This window comes from Peromyscus maniculatus, chromosome 6, assembly GCF_049852395.1.
Source record: "Peromyscus maniculatus bairdii isolate BWxNUB_F1_BW_parent chromosome 6, HU_Pman_BW_mat_3.1, whole genome shotgun sequence".
NCBI lineage: Eukaryota > Metazoa > Chordata > Mammalia > Rodentia > Cricetidae > Peromyscus > Peromyscus maniculatus.
In genome coordinates, this window is record NC_134857.1 from 103076616 (window position 1) to 103095670 (window position 19055).

Sequence of the window (19055 nt, forward strand, 5' to 3'; positions counted from 1 at the left end):
CTTGACCAACTGATTTTACTGCTGTTCCACATAAGATGGGCTGTGGATCTAAGCTCCAAACTACAAAGAATCTACTCTTTCTCTGTGAGATGAACCATGAAACATATCTGATAGGAGCCTAGGCCAAGTGAACACCATATTGCCACTGTCCTTTATGCCCAGAATTTGGAACATGAGAATCTGACAGAGAATCTATGGAGGGAAGGGATACTCCTTAGTCAGATCTCCTAAGAACCCACCACTGAACCAATGGGAATTCCTACCTTCTCCTTACAGGTCAAATCTGGCACAGTTTTGCTTTTGGATAATTTATGATTACTGAAATTAAAAACACCATGACAGCAAATATTCTACCCACCTGTGCTATCTAAAGGGCGTCTGCACTCGAAAGCACCAGCTGGTGTGAGAAAGCCAAGCTCAGCAAGCATCTAACGTGCAAGTCCTTCCAGCTGTGTTCCACGGCTCTCATGTATCCCCATCCACGACAGGGAGAACGCACATGCAATCCAAAAGAAGGGCTTCACTGTAGGTCGGGCCCTTTCCATTTGCTAACAACAGCAATTTAAGGAAAACCAACTCAAATTTCAAAGTTTTAAAATTTTATTAGAAAAGTTATAGCAAAATAAAAAAGGAGTCACCGAGAACAATAATGTAGTATTTCATCTGGCATATCCAAATCCATTCAAGCATGAGTTAAGGTGTGGAAACACAACAAGCATGAAGCTTTCCGCAGCCAACGACAACCAGCCCCGTGGAGAGAAATGCATCACAGTTTTAACAAAAGTCAACCGCAGTTCCATCTTCCAAGCTATGTTCTTGCGGGGTTTATGTAATTGCTTTTACATAAAATGTTTTCAGTAGCAACTTTAAAGATTTATGTCATTTCCTCATCACCAAGCATTTATTCTGTAAAATGTCTAAACCAACCCCCTGGCAAATCTGTTTTCACCTTTGTTAAGACACATCAATCATCTTAGAAAGTCAATCCAAGATCAAGTCCACACCATAGCCCTCCGACTTGGGTATGTTCCTTCTTTTGCTTCTTAAGAAGCATGATTATGAATCATCTGTAGCTGCACAATTTACATTATGATAAGTTTTTGGTTTGGTTTTTTTAAATCTACTAAGTTTTACCTCTTCCTTTACCTACCCTGAGGGCTCCAGCACCCCTCGGATCCTGATCTGGAAGAAAGTGATTTCATTTCATCTCTCAGTCTTCAGTACTCAAATGATACTTCAAGTTATTTTTTAGGATTTAAAAGTAAGGAGGAAATGGTCTACATCTTTTTAGTGTTTCAACAAGAAAATGTTAAAGGCCCAAAAGAGGCTCACCACCAGTCTGTTCTCCCCAGGTTCCTGGTCTCCCCAGGTTCCCGGTCTCCCGTTGCCGTGGAAGCCATGGCAAGAACAACACAGCCCTGACTCCTGCCATGCTCCTGAGATGCAGAAACCACTGCTTACCTATTTCCAAGCCAAAGCCTTGGGTGAAATCAGTCATTCTGTCCCACTGCGTGCACATGACTCACCTACCCTGAGCAGTACTGCAGTCTCTGTGACAACTGCAAGGACCTGGGGGTGGGGTGGGGGTAGCTAAGGTCTTTCTGGCAGCATAGAAACTAAAGCAAAGTGCAAGCTGGGAGTGAGTTCTAAAGTACGTCTCCACAACAGAAGCCAGAGGGGTCCTTGTCAGTGTCTTGAAGTTACCGCGGTGGAAAGCCACCTCTGTGTGTGCCTCCCCGACCACCCCTAAAGCCACCTCTTTCTCCTCGGAAATTGGATCTGTTTCTTTCTCGGCCTCGGCCAGCAGATGTTCCCCCTCTCCCTCCACCTCTGGGCGCTCCACCACCACGGTCAGACTTGGATTTGGGAGGAGGTGACTTGGGTCTAAGCCTCTCGATTTCCTCTGTACATCCAGTCAGGTACGAATTGGGGGCACTGAAATAGGATGCGTATGTCTCTGCATTGTAGTTACTATTTGTGAGCGTTGGTCCAACCGTGAGCCAGCCTGAAATAAAGAGGAAAAAAAAAAACCAGATGAGGCTTTCCATCTTCTTTCTCTTTTACTGGTCCTGTAGGAGCTAGTTCAAAGCCTCAACACATTCTTAAAGCTGGCTCAATTACCCACACAGCCACCATCTCTGTATAGAATGTACAACAACCATGGTCCTATTGTAAAAGGGTTCATATGCATATGCCTTGCTTCTTATCCTAGACTATGGCTTTTGTGAAATATCATCCTCACTGTTCCCCATCCATGTACTATATTGTTAAAATACCACTAATAAAAAAATATTTTAGGATATAACAAGTTTGGGTTGGGTTAAAATTTCATAACGTATATACATATATCTTTCCTATTTATTTGAAAATAAGGCTGCTGTTTTCTCATTAAATCTTTTCTCTTACACAAAATATACTCAGTTCTCAGGTCCTAGGAGTTCACGCAAGACGCTATTGCTCCTCATGTCATCTTTCCATGGGCAATGACTCCTCCACACAGCCAAGGAGATGAACAGACATGCACACCACCCTTCATAACCAAGGAAACAGAACCACAGGAGCTATCCTCTCACCCCAGTCAGAGTGGCTGTGATCCAAGGGAAGGAAACTACTATGGCTGGAGAGGCTGCCGAGGAAGGGGACTCCCACATGCTACTGATGGAAATGTACATTAGAACAGCTGTTATTGGAACACAATACAGAGGTTTCTCAGAAAACTAGGATGAGGACTTCGTATGACCCAAAGATCCCACTCCTGGGTACATATCTAAAGCAACTAAAACCACAAAGTCCTTTTGTTTACTATAGCGCTATTCACAAGCAGGATATGGAAGTGACCTAGGTGTCACTGACGGATGAATGGATAAAATGACTGTCATATATATACACACAAAAGGATGAAATTCTGTTGTTGAGTGTAATGAAGTAGAGGGCATTAGGTTGACTGAAATAATTTGGGCAAAGAACAAATACCAGGTAGTCTCATTTACAGATAGAAACAAAAAGTGCATCTGAAGGATGCAGAGACTGGAACACAGGTTACAAAGGCCAGGTAAGAGCGAGGGGGAGGAGCATGCACAGAAGGACAGGAAGGCACAGTGATGCAGGTAACTATGAGTGACAACTGAGTATGTCAAAACAGCATAGAAGATTCAAAACTTTTCCAATACAAAGAGAAACTGAGGAGATATCTACTTCAATTACCCTGACCTTACTACACACATGGACAGAAACATCACTATAACCCCAAAATGTGTATAATTACAAGGTACCAAAAACTAAGTGGAGCAGAGAGGACTTTCAGGCAGAAGTACTCAGTGTAATATTACAATGGTTGACATACACTATGAGCAACTTGTCTAAATCCATCAACACTACACCCTACATCAATCCTAAGGTCAATTATGAACTTTGCACAGTTATGTAAGGACTACTGACGATGGGGGAGGCAATGCATGTGTGGGGCAGTGGACAGGAAATCCCTGCCTTCTCGGTTTGCTAGGATAAAACTGCTCACATGTGAAGTACAGAGAAGAGGAATCAAATATGTAAGACTTCTATCTTAAACAACACTATGTCCTATTATCTTAGAACTGCATCTCAAAGAATAATAAAACTTTTCAAAACTGAGGTCTCACCTGGCCTGATAGTACTATCTCTTCCAAACAGATGAAGACGTCTTCTTCCAAGACAAAAATGCTCTATTATATGAAAAATCTCTACAGGTTTTTCGATATTGCCGATCTCAGGTTCTTCTGTGATAATTAAGTCAATGTCAACATTAGCATGAATGAAGTCCCCATCCGTGCTTCGCTTGACAGTTCCTTTGATCCCCATGAGGCAATGTTCCTATAACAGAGCAGTCCAATTAACTCTCATTACCAACAATCATATTTCATAGATTTAACGTTTTCAATGTCCTCAATTCTAAAACAAATTCATTTCTATGGGTCATTGGAATGTTTATGATAAAATCATGACAGAAAAGCCTAGATCCCTGGCTGTCAGGCAATTGTCTGAATACTTTCATTTCAAAGTCCTACTTCACTTCCAACACAGGTATGAACCACATAACTCTCCATTTTCCCCACTGGAGTTCCACATCAGTTCAGTTATGACACAATCTACCTCACTGGTACAGACCCCAGTGGTTAAAGGCATATGATCCTAAGACGGCACTCCAACTTCAGGTTTGAATCCAAAGTCATATGCTGCTGACCAATTATATAAATTAAAAATGCAAATATAAATTATAGGTTGTAATGATCCTCCTGAGCTCAAACGTTTGCCTGGGTGGCTCATGGACTTAAGAACAGTGCTTTACTTACTATAGCATGTTTATTAGAAAAGAATGCACAACTCAAGTAGCCAGATAGGAGGATATACATATGATAAAAAGGAGTAGGGTAAAGAGGATGGAATTGAATTCTAGGCTGCTTCCAGGCACACCTCCCTCTCAGCAATTCACAGCTTCACCACCCTGGAGATTTTCTACATCCTGTCATGTACATGATCTGGTTCAAGGAAGACTCAGTAAGACAGATGTTCCCTCCAGTGGCTTCCAAAGTGTAGTATGCAAAAGCTCTTACAGCTTAAACTAGCAGACAGAGTCACATGCAGAAGTCCTCAGTGGTTCTTGTATAGAAAAAGGCGAGATTTGCTGGGTGGTGGTGGCACACGCCTTTAATCCCAGCACTAGGGAGGCAAAGCCAGGCAGATCTCTGTGAGTTCGAGGCCAGCCTGGACTACAGAGTGAGTTCCAGGACAGCCAGGGCTAATACACAGAGAAACCTTGTCTCAAAAAAAAAAATAAAATAAAAAAATAAAAAGGAGGAAAAGGACAAGATTAGACAAACATGGCTCTAACTGGTCAGCTATTAAGTGCTATAGTCATTTCTTCTTCCTGAGCTTAGAGAAGGGAAAACTTCTGCATCAGAGCATACACCTAAATTGGAATTATGCCAGTTTACTATATACAGGGAGCCACTGTCTAGCAGTGTGTACTGGTCCAAGATGGCGAAGGAGATACTTTTTTTAAGTTGTAATGTAATAAGTAATAAATGTAATAAAGTAAAATAAAATAAGGTAAAAAAGTAAAAATGTAATAAATGTAATAAAGCTTGTAAGCTACTTTACAAGCATGAGAGCCTTACCACTGAAATTAATTTCGTAGTATTTACTAATTTAGAGAAGTCTGAGAGAATGAGAATACAGAAAAGAAAGTAAAAAAAGGCAATACCTTTGTTCTCTGAAAAACTGCCTTTGGATCTAGAGTCTTCGTCTTTCCAGGATTGTTTTTATTGGTTTTAATCCAACAAATATCTTCACATCTTCTATAACCCCATTTTCGTAAACACTAGAAATAAATTCAAAATTAAATCCTTAAAACAATACTTAAAATAACCAGAATTAAGAAATTTTCAGCCGGGCGGTGGTGGCGCACGCCTTTAATCCCAGCACTCGGGAGGCAGAGGCAGGCGGATCTCTGTGAGTTCAAGGCCAGCCTGGTCTACAAAGTGAGTTCCAGGAAAGGCGCAAAACTATACAGAGAAACCCTGTCTCGAAAAAGCAAAAAAGAAAAAAAAAAAAGAAATTTTCTAGAGGGATACCAAATTTCAGAGCACCACAACAATTCTGCTCTAATGCAGACAGAAGAAGAAATAAAGGCATAATACATATTAAATAAATCTTTTAAATATTACATTAGTTACTTTTCTTGTCACTGAGACCAAATATCACATATGTGATATACTCAAAAAACATAAAGTACCTCATGTTTTTAATTCTAAATTATTTTTAAACTAGTTCAGAAACTGAAGACAAAGAACATTAATCTTGTAGCCTGTAAATCGTATTGTTTCCTATTGAACATAAGAATCCACCTGAGAAGGAACTGAGAACAAAACAACACACTACTTACGACTCTCCCAAGGTCCAGTCCTTCCCCAGAGCCGCACCAGAGGAATATAAATGACCGAGGAGCTGCGATCTCATCGATTTCTAACTTCATAATCTAGAAGGAACCAAAGTAATAGTGCATAAGGTTTGCCATTATCATAATCCAAAGAATAACTATTGAGACGTATTAGGATCTATACAGATGTATTCTTCAGATAGTCTATGACAGACCATAGAAAATAAATCCTACGCCTGAAATTACTTTGATATGCTGCTGTTTTGTTATTCTATATACAAGCACCATGCATACATGTGCAAAAATACACACATATAAACTTGTTTTCCATATGTGTTCAAGAGAAAAAGTTGATAGAAAGACACACTTACAGAATGATGGAATTTTACCACAGGGATTATAAAAGAAACAGTCAGAGGTTAAGAGAGGCCACAGTTATTGACAAAATGAAATGTAAGTTGGGTGTAGTGGCATATACCTGTAGCCAGACAGCTTGGGTGGCTGAAGCAAGAGGCCTACTTGTACCCAGGTATCTGCAGGAAGCTTCTCTTACAGTGAGTACTGAAAGTCTTCTGCCGTCTCTCTGTTCATACTTACTGCAGTCTAGTCCAGCTCACGTGACAACTGGATGATCTCACTAACCTCATTAAAACCTTCAAAACCTCAATGACTGTCAAACAGAAGACTAAACTCCTAAGAACCACAGTGTAGTGTACTCATAACTCCACTTTCAGACCAAGTAAGCACATATTCATCTGAAAGGTAAATATTTCATATAAAGTTTCACCATACGTCATCCCACGTCCAGCACTTCTCATTTGCCGTGATGCCAGTCTCTCTATAGTATTCTTCCAAAGGAGGCTCCAGAAGAATCACATCAAATTTGGGGGTCAATTCTCTGATGTCAAAGGCTTCTATGTCTGCTTGTAAGTACCTAACAAAAGGGGAAAGGATTTTGAAATATCTCCAGTGGTAATGAAGGAAATTCCTTACCCAGTATTGGATAATTATTGCTAAACATTATTAACAAGATAATCATGAGCTAACTACTAAATAGCTTTAGTAGGTCTTTTGTTTAACTGCAGACTTTATATCATCAAGCAACATCTTCCTTAGGACATGGACATACTTACAACAAAGTGAAAAGCATATTATTCTCTATGTATATCAAGAATATATTCTTGATTTATTATTATACTGAAAATTTACACTTAGATGTCATCTTTAATCTATTTTGATTTTTGTATTATATAACATTATTTGCACTAGTATATCATTATTTAATTAGGTTAGAAAAATGACATCTGTCTAAACTTCAAATTCCTCTTTTAAGACTTCCTATATATGGACATTATTTATTTTTATGAGCTGTTCATTAATAAATATGTTTACATTAATGGTGCTGTCACACTACCTAATGAACAACTGGTCTTTAATGAAGTTATTTTTAAACAGTATGGAAGTATTTTAAGTTCAAGACACTTTTTAAGAGGACATTTCTTTATTATTACTCGGGGGTGGGGAGGGCAGGCCATGGTGTTCAGATGGTGGTCAGAGGCAAACCTGTGCCCTGGGTTCTCTCCTTCCACCTCTACACAGGTTTCTAGGTTTGGAACTCAAACAAAACTAGGCATACAAAACTGGACAACAAGCACCTTTACCCATGGAGCCATTTCATGGGTCCCCAGTTCAAGATACTTTAAATATAGGGATTTTTTCTTTTATTTAAGGCCAATGCTTAGACTGAAAACCACAGGCTTTAGTGAAGTCATCACTATCTCTGAAGGACAAGCACTTCCCTGTCATTTAGGTAACAGGTAGAGGACCAGAGTTGTCCACAACAAGCTCTACTGAGAAGAGAGTAGCACAGTGATTGCCCACCTCATAAACAAGAATGCAAGAATATGTAGCAAAGCACCATGAGCCAGGCTTTGCAAGCAGTTTCAATGCTACCAGCTCCAGGAGGGCAACTCCACCTTACAGATGGAAACTGTGAGGCAGAATTCACAAGCCTCCCAAATTACCTAGAGGATTAAATGAGAAGCCACTATAGACTCGGCACCAGAGGTTCAAAATAATATCGTTTACTAAAAATAAGAAAGACTAAGGCTACAGAATAAACAGACTAATACTGTGAGTCAGAGTTAGAAAGAAAAAGCTTTGAATACTTACATAGGAGGAGTATTTGATTTAGCTATTAACTCATCCTTTAGTCTGATAAGTTCCCTAAGTTTAGGGTATTCTTCAAATCTGTCAGCTAAACCTAAAGAGGAAAAAACAGTACATCCTAAATTTCAGTTCAACTGAAGTTAGCACTAATAAATACAAGAGTTATGTCTTCTTCAACCATCACTTTAAATTAAAATCTGTAGTTCATCTTTATTTTTGTTTTCCATAAATAAGAAACACTAATAAGAAAATAAATTACATAAACATCTTAAACACTAAAACCGTGGGGGCAGGAGAGACGGATTAGCAGTAAGAACACTTGCTGCACTTCAGAGGACCTAAGTTTGGTTCTCTGCATTCCCATCAGATGGCTCACGACTGCCTGTAACTCCAGGTCCAGGGGATCTGAAGCCCTCTTCCAACTTCTGGAGACACATGCACTCACATGAACATACACACACACAAACACAGTTAAAAATAGTAAATTTTTTTAAAAAAAAGTCTTTAACATGAAGACATAACATAAGAGGGGAAAAGCTTGTAAAGCTCCTGCAGTCAGTGACGTGAATCACATTTTAAATAAAAAAGTTTGAAGACGGCACTGCTGTCGGGTTTGAACACAACAGTCAGCCTCTAGTCTACAGAACAGACGGTAGAACCTGAAGCAATCTGAACCTATCTTCCTATGTGATCTGATGAGCAGATCTGAGGTGTCCTGTTTGGTGCATGGAGATCTACAATCAGCCTTGGTCCTTGTTTTTTGGCATTAAGACCTTGGAAAAATCAGGTACCTTTTATCATGCTATCATAAAAAATATTCACTGGGGTTTTTTTGTTTTGTTTTTTTGCTTTTGCTTTTAGATCTTAGTTTTAATTCAAATCTCCACTTGATTCAAAATAAAATTAACGTAACAACCCCTTCTCAATTTACAACAACTTTATACATATATTTATCTTGGGAAATCAGGTATCTTAAGAGATGACTCTATATTCAAATATGAGTATACAATTGACTGTAACTTTTTAATGCTATCCTTAAATTCTACTTATAAGAACATTAGAATCAGAGCCTGGAGTGGTGGCATACTCCTGTAATCTCAACCACTGCACAGGCTGAAGCAAAAGGATCACAAGTTGAAGGCTTGGCTGGGCCACATAGCAAGTTCACGGTCAGTCAAACAGCCTACACAGACCCTGTCTCAAAATGATAAAATAAAATAGGGCTTGGCACTTGCTTAGCATACACAAGGACCCGAGTTCACGCCCTACTAGTGAGAAAAACAATATACAAAAATCACATTTAAATTAATTCTTCAGGGGTGATGATGCTTACAGCTGACAGAATTTAGTTATATCACATTTAAATTTTTGTATTACAATGATACTATCAAGAAACTAAAAAGACAACTAGCAGAATGAGATAAAATATTTATAAATCATGTGTGTATGTACAGAAAATACAAAGAACTCTTTTAATTCAACAGGAAAAAGACAAAAAATGTACAACATAAGCAACATATTTGGTTATTTATTAAAAATATTTAAGTGGGTTAATGTGCCTATGGGATGCTTAGCTTATCATTAGTCTCCAAGAAAATAAAAATCAAAACCACAGCAGAATGTGGGCCTGGTGGCGGAGACTTGTGATTATTGCTACCCAGAGGCTAAGGTAAAAGGATGTTCACTTGGGAGGTAGAACGCTTAGGCCATCTTGGGCTACACAATGAGACTATCTTAAAAGACAAAACCACAAAACAAATCCAGTGCACCAACCTAGTCTAAACTTTAAGACTTTAAGACATCACACACTTTGGACACAGGAGTTGGAGGAATCGAGCTAGGACTGACCTGGAAGCCTCATCCCTGAGGACTGGCTCTCGGTAATATTCGAAGGTTCTATTCAAGCTGCCAAGGGAGAGGAGCAAAGGTAGTCCTACCCAGCTTTAAAGCCTATGAATGACAACAATGATTGACCCTGCAAAATATCCCCAGTGGGACAATAGTGGCACTTCCATTTTGGGGGTAATCAACAGCCATCTATTTGGACTTAAGGCCCTCTCAATAGGAAGGAGTTCATGCCTAGTACTGTAAACCTAGTAACTATTGTGACTGGAGGTCACAGACCTGAGAGTACCCACTACTGTCATTTTCCTGAACCAATATAATTTCTAACTATATTCTAAACTTATCCTTATATCCACAGGTAAGAGCAGCTCTCACCCTCACACCAAAGAAGCTTCTTTTTTTTTTTGCACCAGATGGGACCTATTACAGAGATCCACAACTGGTCAAAAGACAGAGAACAGGGGACCGTGAGTGCCCAACTCCAACCGATACATCTACAACACAGCCCTTACACCTTAAGCCTCAGGGAAAATCACGGAAGAGGGAGTAGAAAGATTATAGGAGCCAGTACACTTATTGTTACTAAGAGGGCTAGCACACCTACTGTTAGGTGCAATAGAGAAAACGCACCTCTGAAATCTCAACAATCTCATGGCTGCCTGAACAAGCCCAGAATAATGACAATACCAGTGGCCATGCCTACATGGACATGGGAATTCTACTTGGTGCTACTGTGAGACAGGGAGAATCAATTTCCTCTAGGGGTGAGCTACCACATAGGATGTGCTTAGCCTGGGAAACAAGCACTTAACTAAATGGATACACAGATGTATACATATAACAGCAATAACTAAGAAGAGACCAGGAATGGGATGGGAGCTACAGGAGGAGCTTGAGGGGAGGCAGATACAGTGCTCATGAACAAAGTTCTCAAAACATTAAAAGAAATATCATGGTGCTGGCTGGAGATGGTTCAGTAGTTAAGACCACTTGTTACTCTTGTAGATGACCCATGTAGTTCCCAGTACCTGCAAGATGGCTCACAGCCACAACCAAATGTAACTCCAGTTCAGGGGTCCTGAAGCCCTCCTTCTGGCCTCCAAGGGCACCAAGCATGCAAGTGATGCACAGACATAAAGCAGGCAAAACACTCATATACATCAAATAAAATTTAAATTAAAAAAAGGTCACAACAACCAAACACAAATCCACAATGGCATACTTAACACCCACCAGAGTGGCATAGTGAAAAACACAGCCAGTAACAAAGAATGTAAAGAAGATTGAATCTTTATACACTACTCATAGGAACAGGAAATGGAATGGCAGGTTTGAAAAGCTTTGGGGGTGATACCTCAAAAATTCAAACATAGAATTAATACACTTTAAAAAAAGATTAAAAAGAATTACATGACCCATCAATTCCATTCCTAGGTGTTTGTCAAAGAAAATTGAGCACATGCCATACAATACTTTTTACGTGAGTATCTATAATAATCCATAACTGCAAACCTAAGTGAATAAATAAAATGTATGTATGTGTGTATATTTACTTATTACATGGACTATTATTTTGGAATAAAAAGATGTACTGATATATGCTACAGCACTAATAACCTCCGAAAACACTGGCTAAGTCAAAGAAGCCAATCACAGAAGGCCCCATGTTACATGAATTCAATTATATGAAATGTCCAGAATAGGTAGCCAAACTTATAAAGAAAAAAGGTAGACTACTAGTGGTTAATCCTGAGAGGCAGGTTAGAGGAAGGAATGTGGTCCCACTGCTAATGGGTACAGAGCTTTCTCAGAGAAGCAAATGTTCTAAAACAGATTGCTGTAATAGTTGCCCAAAAGGCTCTCTATGCACTAAAAGAACACTGAATTATATCATTTCAATGGATTAATTATAAGGTATATAAATTACATAAAAAAATAGAGACACAGCATTGCTAAAAGAGAGGGAGGTAGAATAGAAGCCCCGAGACCCGAAGGAAGAAGTCAAACCTAAAAAAAAGTTTTGTTAGAAATAATCTACAAAATGCACAAATCACATGCATATAACAATACTTTACAGCAGGATAGTCCAAATAAATCTGACATACCTACATCCCTGATGAAATTCTGAGGTCTATGTCCAGTGTCTACAAAATGTTGGCAGTAATCATTATGGGGATTTAAGCTCTGCGTTCCCTAAAGAAATGGTCAAAATTAAATACACAGTATGCACTCTGATGGCAGACACACTAACTTGTGTGTTTTTATTATGAAGCTGTACAAATTATGACAGATTGAAAAAGCACTAATATTTGAAAACACAACTAAAAACATTATTTATCAACAGTTATTGATATGAATACACCATTATCACAGCTAAACATCCAAAGAGCAGAAGAATATTTCATGAGTAATTGAAGATCTTTATTTTAACACTAAGATCTCTCAAAAATTAAAAAAGTCCTAAGTCCTAGGTCCTTTCAGGCACAGAGCTTAACTGTCAACAGTTTTAAGACTTGAAAATTCTTTATTTTACCTTAAGGAAGGTACTGGAATCTTTGTAAATCTCTTCTTCATATGGCAAATTTTCTTCCTCTTGTTGCAATTCTAGCTCATCCTTGAAAAGGGAAACATAAGAAAACATTTAAAATCTATACACTTAGCTGGGTGTGGTGGCACACTCTAATCCCAGCACTCAGGAGGCAGAGGCAGGCAGGTCTGAGTTCAAGGCCAGCCTGGTCTATATTTAATTATTGCATCTTAAAGTGCAGTGTGTTTTATTTGCCTCAGATATGTTTATACTAGCATTGCATTAAAGTCTTTAGATTTACTTTCTAATAAAACTCTGTTGATTTATTTATTTTATGGGTATGAGTGTTTTGCCCTGGGAGGTAAGAAGAGGGCCCCAGATCTATGGATGCTGGGAACTTAATCTAGGTCCTCTGCAAGAGCAGCAAGTGCTCTTAACCACTGAGCCATCTCTTTAGCCCCATTTTTATTATTTTTAATCATGTGTAGGTATATGTGCCTGCATGTTGGTATGTACACAAGAGTGCAGGTGTCTATGGATAAGTGTTTGAAACCAAACTCAGGTTTTGCTAAGTGGGTAGGGAGTTGGGAGGGGGCTGTTTATGTATGTGGGTGTAGGAGGGTAATTAACTAGTACTAAGGCTGTTTGAAAAAGTCATATGGTCATCTACTATTTTATAAGATATTCAAATACATAGCCATATATAAAAAAGAATTTAATTCAAGTTGCCCTATACAGAGGATAATGTACCTTCCTGAACCATGGGTTGCCAAATAAAAATCCCAATGAGAGTGTGGGATACCTCCTCTTGAGTCAGAGGTGTCAAGAAGACCCCCCAAATAGGCCATTGTCATTGTTCTTGGTCCCCCCCCCCCCCCCCCCGCCCCGCCCCGATGGTAGACACTATTGCAAGGGTACACATACTTGAGTCACAAGACATAGAGGAACCAAGCTGGTACTAACTAGAAAGCTTCCTCCCTGCTGGCTGGCTTTTATAAGGCTGCAAAGTGCTATGTAGGCCACTGGGGGGAAAAAAAAAACTCAACAACAGCTTTATCCAGCTGTTACCCTCATGATACAATAACAACTGGCCTGGCAAGGTATGTGTATGGTGCAATCACAGCATGAATGTTATGAGAGTAACTAACCAATTACCTGAAATTCAGGCCTACTCTAAAACAGGAAACACAAACCTGCTCCTGTAATCATAACCATGACTTAATGTCTGGGAAGCTCATGAGCCCCAGGGAAGAACCAAGTGGACACAGTATCAAACTGCCCTCTAAGTAGGTTAGTTCTACACCCATAGGTTAGTGTAGCTCGCACTACTTAGTAGAGAAGTTTCTTTGTGCAGTGGATAGCGGTTAATCCAGACTCAACTGGTCAAAGTGTCAAGTACCTGTGGAATATTCAGCCATGCCCCCAAGGCTCAGAGAACACAGCAGAAAAGGGGAAGAGGGATAAAAGACTTAGAGCAGAGACTGTGGAGGATCAAGATGGACATGGCAGGACCGCTGTACTCGTGAACGGACAGCAGCTCTGGTTGCTTACAAACCATCAAGCCAGTCAACACTCCATCATGGAAGGTGAAGGGGCTCATGAGTCCCCATCCTTAGCTGAGGAACTATTAAGAGCTGAGTGTTGTATGGAGGGGGAAGGCTCCATTCTTTAGGGGTGTGGTTCCTGGTAGGTTAATCACGATCTAGTGAATAGCTACACACTCTTCTGTTGTCTATGCACAGCACAAACTAGACTCTGGGTTTTAAACATGGCTATGAAGTTGGGAGGGAGGATGGAGGAGTGGGAGGTGGGAGGGATGCAGAATAATTAGGGGTTAATGTGATCAAAATACACTGCGTTAGTAAAAGATTATATCAAACCAAAACAAGTGAGTTAACTTGGGTTCTTTCAGAAATGGTTATATAGCTGCCTTGGAGTCATGAGTTGTCAAAATATTTTAATCATACTATCTTGTGCTGTTAATATGGAATAATGTCAGCCAAAAGTCACTGCTGCAGCCCCTCAAAATCTGCTGCATTTCTATCAGCTGAAGTTTATGATATACTTATCTTTTTGCTGTTCTGAAGAATATTACTGCCAGTGCTTACCAATAATTATATTGTTTTATATACATAATCATATGTAACTCACATACTCTTACATAAAATGAGGAAACTCATGTGAGTCTAAATGAAAACATAAAGGTTACTCATAAGGATTTTAGCACATCTTAAAATTGAGCTTTCTAAATGAGATGAATCTATTAGAAGGATTAATTTTTTTCTCAACCATGCAGAAAACCATCTCATTTCCTACTTGCCTTATATTCTTCTACTTTGTCTTCATCTGTGTCTCCTTCATCCACACACTTCCGTTTTGAATTTGGAGCAGGGGTATCATAGGAAGCCCTGAAAAGTAAGCCACAACTATCACACAATACAAAGGTGCATATGGATCTGCTTGTATTATTAACAAGCTATAGGAACAAAGTCAAATGTTTCCTGATTAAATATCTATTTTTTCAGCTTATAAATCACCCAAAAAGTCACAGGCAATAATTTGTAGCCTATCTTTATAAGAGAGAAACCAAGTGAAAAAATAAGCTACTATAAAGATTGTATTATGAAAAGAAACTTTTTTTTTTTTTTTTTTGGTTTTTCGAGACAGGGTTTCTCTGTGTAGCTTTGCGCCTTTCCTGGGACTCACTTGGTAGCCCAGGCTGGCCTCGAACTCACAGAGATCCACCTGGCTCTGCCTCCCGAGTGCTGGGATTAAAGGCGTGCGCCACCACCGCCCGGCGGAAAAGAAACTTTTAAACTGTATGTCATTTACACTAGTTTATGTGTATGTTATACTATATACTATAAGCAAAACTGATACAATTGATAAACTAGAATTTAAAAAATGACATGTTTTCTGAATTATCAAATGAATACTACTTTTAGGTTGTATTCTTTTATAATTTCATAAAAATTATAATTTATAATTTCACATTACTTAGGGTATGTAAGCTAATTCTTAGTGTAACATTTCACTTCTACCTACTTTATAAATAAGAACTTAACGTTTTCGGAAAGTAATATTTCATAATTTCAAACTGACAGTAAAAAAACTGTTTCCAAAATCTCCATTTTCACGATTTTCCTAACAACACATTTATACCTACAATTAATTGTTCAGTAAAAATCAACCCTCAATAGGGGATTCCAGTCCTATGAGGTTCAGGCAGGGGTGCTGCAAGGCCAGCACGGGGTACATGGCTGTGTCTCACTCCCCCCAAACATCCCCCATGAATAAGCACAACTGAAAAATAAAGCAAGTGATCCTTTCACACTGTAACCACGTCACTAAAACACAGTTGCTCACATACCTGCACGTTTCCCTGGTCTCAGCAATCTCCCTCTGCTCATCTTTGCTATTTAACACAGCACCGATGCTGTCTGCACTTTCAGCTCCCAACTAGGAAGCAAAAACAAGGTTTTAAACACAATGCACTCTTCATACACTGCAAAATGTGTTGCTAATTTTAATATATCAAATAGTCTATAGAAAGCAACCTCTCCCATAACACACTATGCATCGAGTTGAAGACAAACTCTAAGTGAACTGGTAGATCATTTTAATTATGAATGACTTTGCCAGCTGGAAAACATTTTATGCATTTGGTTATATTTGAAACTAAGATGATTACTTTTAGCCAATTCTGAATAAAAAACAATTTAGCAGTAGTAGCAATAACCAAAAAAGGCAAAGCACTTCATATGGACTGCTGCATAAACTGTATTCTATCCCATGCTCTCACAAAAATTTATTCAGTTTTATTAAAGCAAAGATTTTAATAAAGTTTACTATAGCTTAAAAACGGTAATGTCTCCAGGCAGTGGTGGTACACGCATTTAATCCCAGCATCAGGAGGAAGAGGCAGGCGAATCTCTGTGAGTTCAAGACCAGCCTGGTCTATACATCAAGTTCCAGGACAGCCAGGACTGTTAAATAGAGAAACCTTGTCTCAGAAAACCGAAAGAAAGAGAGAGAGGGGAGGAGGGGGAGGGGGGGAGGGAGGGAGGGAGGGAGGGAGGGAAGGAAGGAAGGAAGGAAGGAAGGAAGGAAGGAAGGAAGGAAGGAAGGAAGGAAGGAAGGAAGGAAATTGGTAATGTCAACTTTGGGTGGGGAGGGAGGGAGGGAGGGAGGGAGGGAGGGAGGGAGGGAGGGAGGGAGGGAGGGAAGGAGGGAAGGAAGGAAGGAAGGAAGGAAGGAAGGAAGGAAGGAAGGAAGGAAGGAAGGAAGGAAGGAAGGAAGGAAGGAAATTGGTAATGTCAACTTTGGGTGGCCACTGGGGAAATTCTGCAGAATGCAACAAATGTAAACAAAATATTCTTTTAATCTACCGCTTCATATAACTATCCTCATTTCTCCAATGAAAATTTTCTTCTAATATATGAAATGTTCATCAATTTCAACTCCTCCATTAAATCTTCTCTAATTCTTTTTGATTACAGAACACCCGCTTCCTATGGTTGGAATGTTTTCTAATTTCCTCCCCATGATTAATTTCTATTTGTAATTCATGTCTCAGAATACAAGTCATTTCTTCTGAAAGCTCTTTGAGGAACCAATATTTAACGGTGGATTTAGCAAGCTGCCTCTCTAAAGTTTTGTACATTTCCCTCCATCACTTATATCCATTTGTATGGTGCAATGAAAACAGCCCCAGATTTTAAGTAAAACAAAGTGTAACGTGTACCCTCTGCACGTATAGTCCACTAATCGTCCAGCACTTACATACTCATCTACAAACTTCAATGAAAGCGAAAGGTTTGCAAGACAGTATTTGGAGAGACAAATCTCCGTTAATTCTCTAGTGAGGAGCGGCCAGGGGAAGCAACAATCTTGGAGACCCGTTCCTTGCTTAGTAAGTGAACATAACACTTTGTTTCTAATAATTACAAAGTAAAGATTCAAATACTGGTCGCGGGGAGATTGTATTTTAGTGCAGACTCTAAAGTTTACTCTCCGTTTGCTCCCAATGAATCTTTCGATATGATCTCAGGAAAATACAAACTTCTTTCAAAAATTAATCTCAAGAATGTGAAACTGGGTGCATGCATTGCTCTTCCAAAGGACCTGAGTTCAAGCCCCAGGACCCACCCGTACCTCCAGCTCCGGGGAGACCCGACACTTCGGCACCCCCGCTGGCACTTGAACTCACGTGCACAAACCCCCACACTGACAACAACGTGAGGCTGAAGTGGAAGAACGGCAAGACGCGAAACCCCGCTTACACAGGGAAGAGAAATGCGGAGGCGCACAGGCAGCACTTGCCCTTGTATGGACCGCTCATCTCCAATACCAAATCCATCCCCACCACTGAAAAGGGTGCCCCCAACGAGGGGTCCGCCAAGCCCGAGAGGAGCACTGGGGGCTTGTCTCCCACAGGCTCTGCACCCGCCTGAGCTAAGAGCAGGGGGAGACCAGGGAATAAAAGACAAAGACCTTGACACTGGCAATAGAGTTCACAAAAAGGGCAGGAGTGGGGGAGAAAAAAAAAAAAAAAAAAAAAAGGCGGCCGCGCACGCGCACTGAACCCCCCCCGCCCCCCGGCCGCACACCTGCTGAGCTAGGAGCTGCCGCCGTAACTTCTGCCGCTCCCGGATCTCCTGCAAGCGGCTGTCCATGCCCAGCTCCTGCGTCTCACCGCCCCGACAGACCCGGCGCTCGCTAACACACAAACCCTCCTCCCAAACCAGGAAGCAGAGTCCCGCAGAAGCTTCTGACCGGGAGACTTTCACGTCCCTCAGGAGGGATTTCCGGCGCGCCCGAAACGGGTCGGACCCAGCCAGGAAGTCCCGCCTCCAGGACGCCGGTGATATGACGTCAGAGGGCGAGGGCCAATGAGGAGGCTGAGGTGGTCTGAGCCCGGGAAGCCGCTTGCTACCTGGCGTGTCAGTTCTTAACTCTTGCCTAGGCGGTCAGGTTTTTACTGATCATGAAGAAAATATTCATCCCTGATCCCGCTAACCAACTACCTACCTGCCAGTCCTGGCTTTTTAAATTTTGAAGTATGCGTGTGGGTTTCTTTTACTGCAACGCTAACGGGCTTCCCAACGATTGGATCTCCACTCTCACTAGCTGAGGGACCTTGGCAAGTTAGCGAGCTTTTGTCAAAGGACAGGAGTAAGAGGGCCAGCCTCGGCTACGTAATGAAATCCTGTCCAAAAAAAAAGCAGAAACAGTTGGAACGTTCAAAGAATAATCATCTAGTACAGAGTGTCCTGGAAATGCATCATGCGTTTCTCAAAAACTCCCCTAAGTTGTTCTCTGACCGCCACGCGTGCACGCGCACACACACAAATACAGGGGGATGGGGGTGGAGGTGGGGGGCTAGCTTAAGTAATTTCAAAAAAGCAGCCCTTAAAAATTACTAACATAATGATTGGTAGAATTATATGACAAAAATGTTCATTTCCAAAAAAGTATATTGTAAAACACTTTTAATATAGTGTTGTATATATTTATTTAAAACTCAGTTGTATTGCTTGCTAATCATGAATGCTGATTTAAATTTTTTGCCAATGATGGGACTAGGTACTTACTCACTGA

General features: G+C 40.3%; 1 protein-coding gene across 1 annotated transcript; it reads right to left on the bottom strand.

The window, feature by feature from the left end:
- Nucleotides 1-582: 582 nt before the first annotated feature.
- Nucleotides 583-18270, bottom strand: Mettl14 (methyltransferase 14, N6-adenosine-methyltransferase non-catalytic subunit). Its single transcript, XM_006991881.4, has 11 exons — nt 18065-18270; nt 15826-15914; nt 14776-14863; nt 12462-12542; nt 12034-12121; nt 8087-8177; nt 6707-6848; nt 5921-6013; nt 5240-5356; nt 3639-3849; nt 583-2005 (listed from the first exon to the last, which is right to left on the bottom strand). Exons 1-11 carry the CDS (start codon nt 18128-18130, stop codon nt 1701-1703), a joined length of 1371 nt encoding a protein of 456 aa, XP_006991943.1. The 5' UTR covers nt 18131-18270; the 3' UTR covers nt 583-1700.
- Between the last annotated feature and the right edge of the window lie 785 nt (nt 18271-19055).

Bases quoted from the DNA above. Each gene is read 5' to 3' on its own strand.
- Mettl14 (XM_006991881.4), bottom strand. From the start codon at position 18,130: ATGGACAGCCGCTTGCAGGAGATCCGGGAGCGGCAGAAGTTACGGCGG. The intron at 14,864-15,825 runs GTATGTGAGCAA...CTTACTTTTCAG, and splicing joins GAGACCAGGGAAACGTGCAG to GGCTTCCTATGATACCCCTG. The intron at 12,122-12,461 runs GTAAAATAAAGA...CCATTTCTTTAG, and splicing joins ATTCCAGTACCTTCCTTAAG to GGAACGCAGAGCTTAAATCC.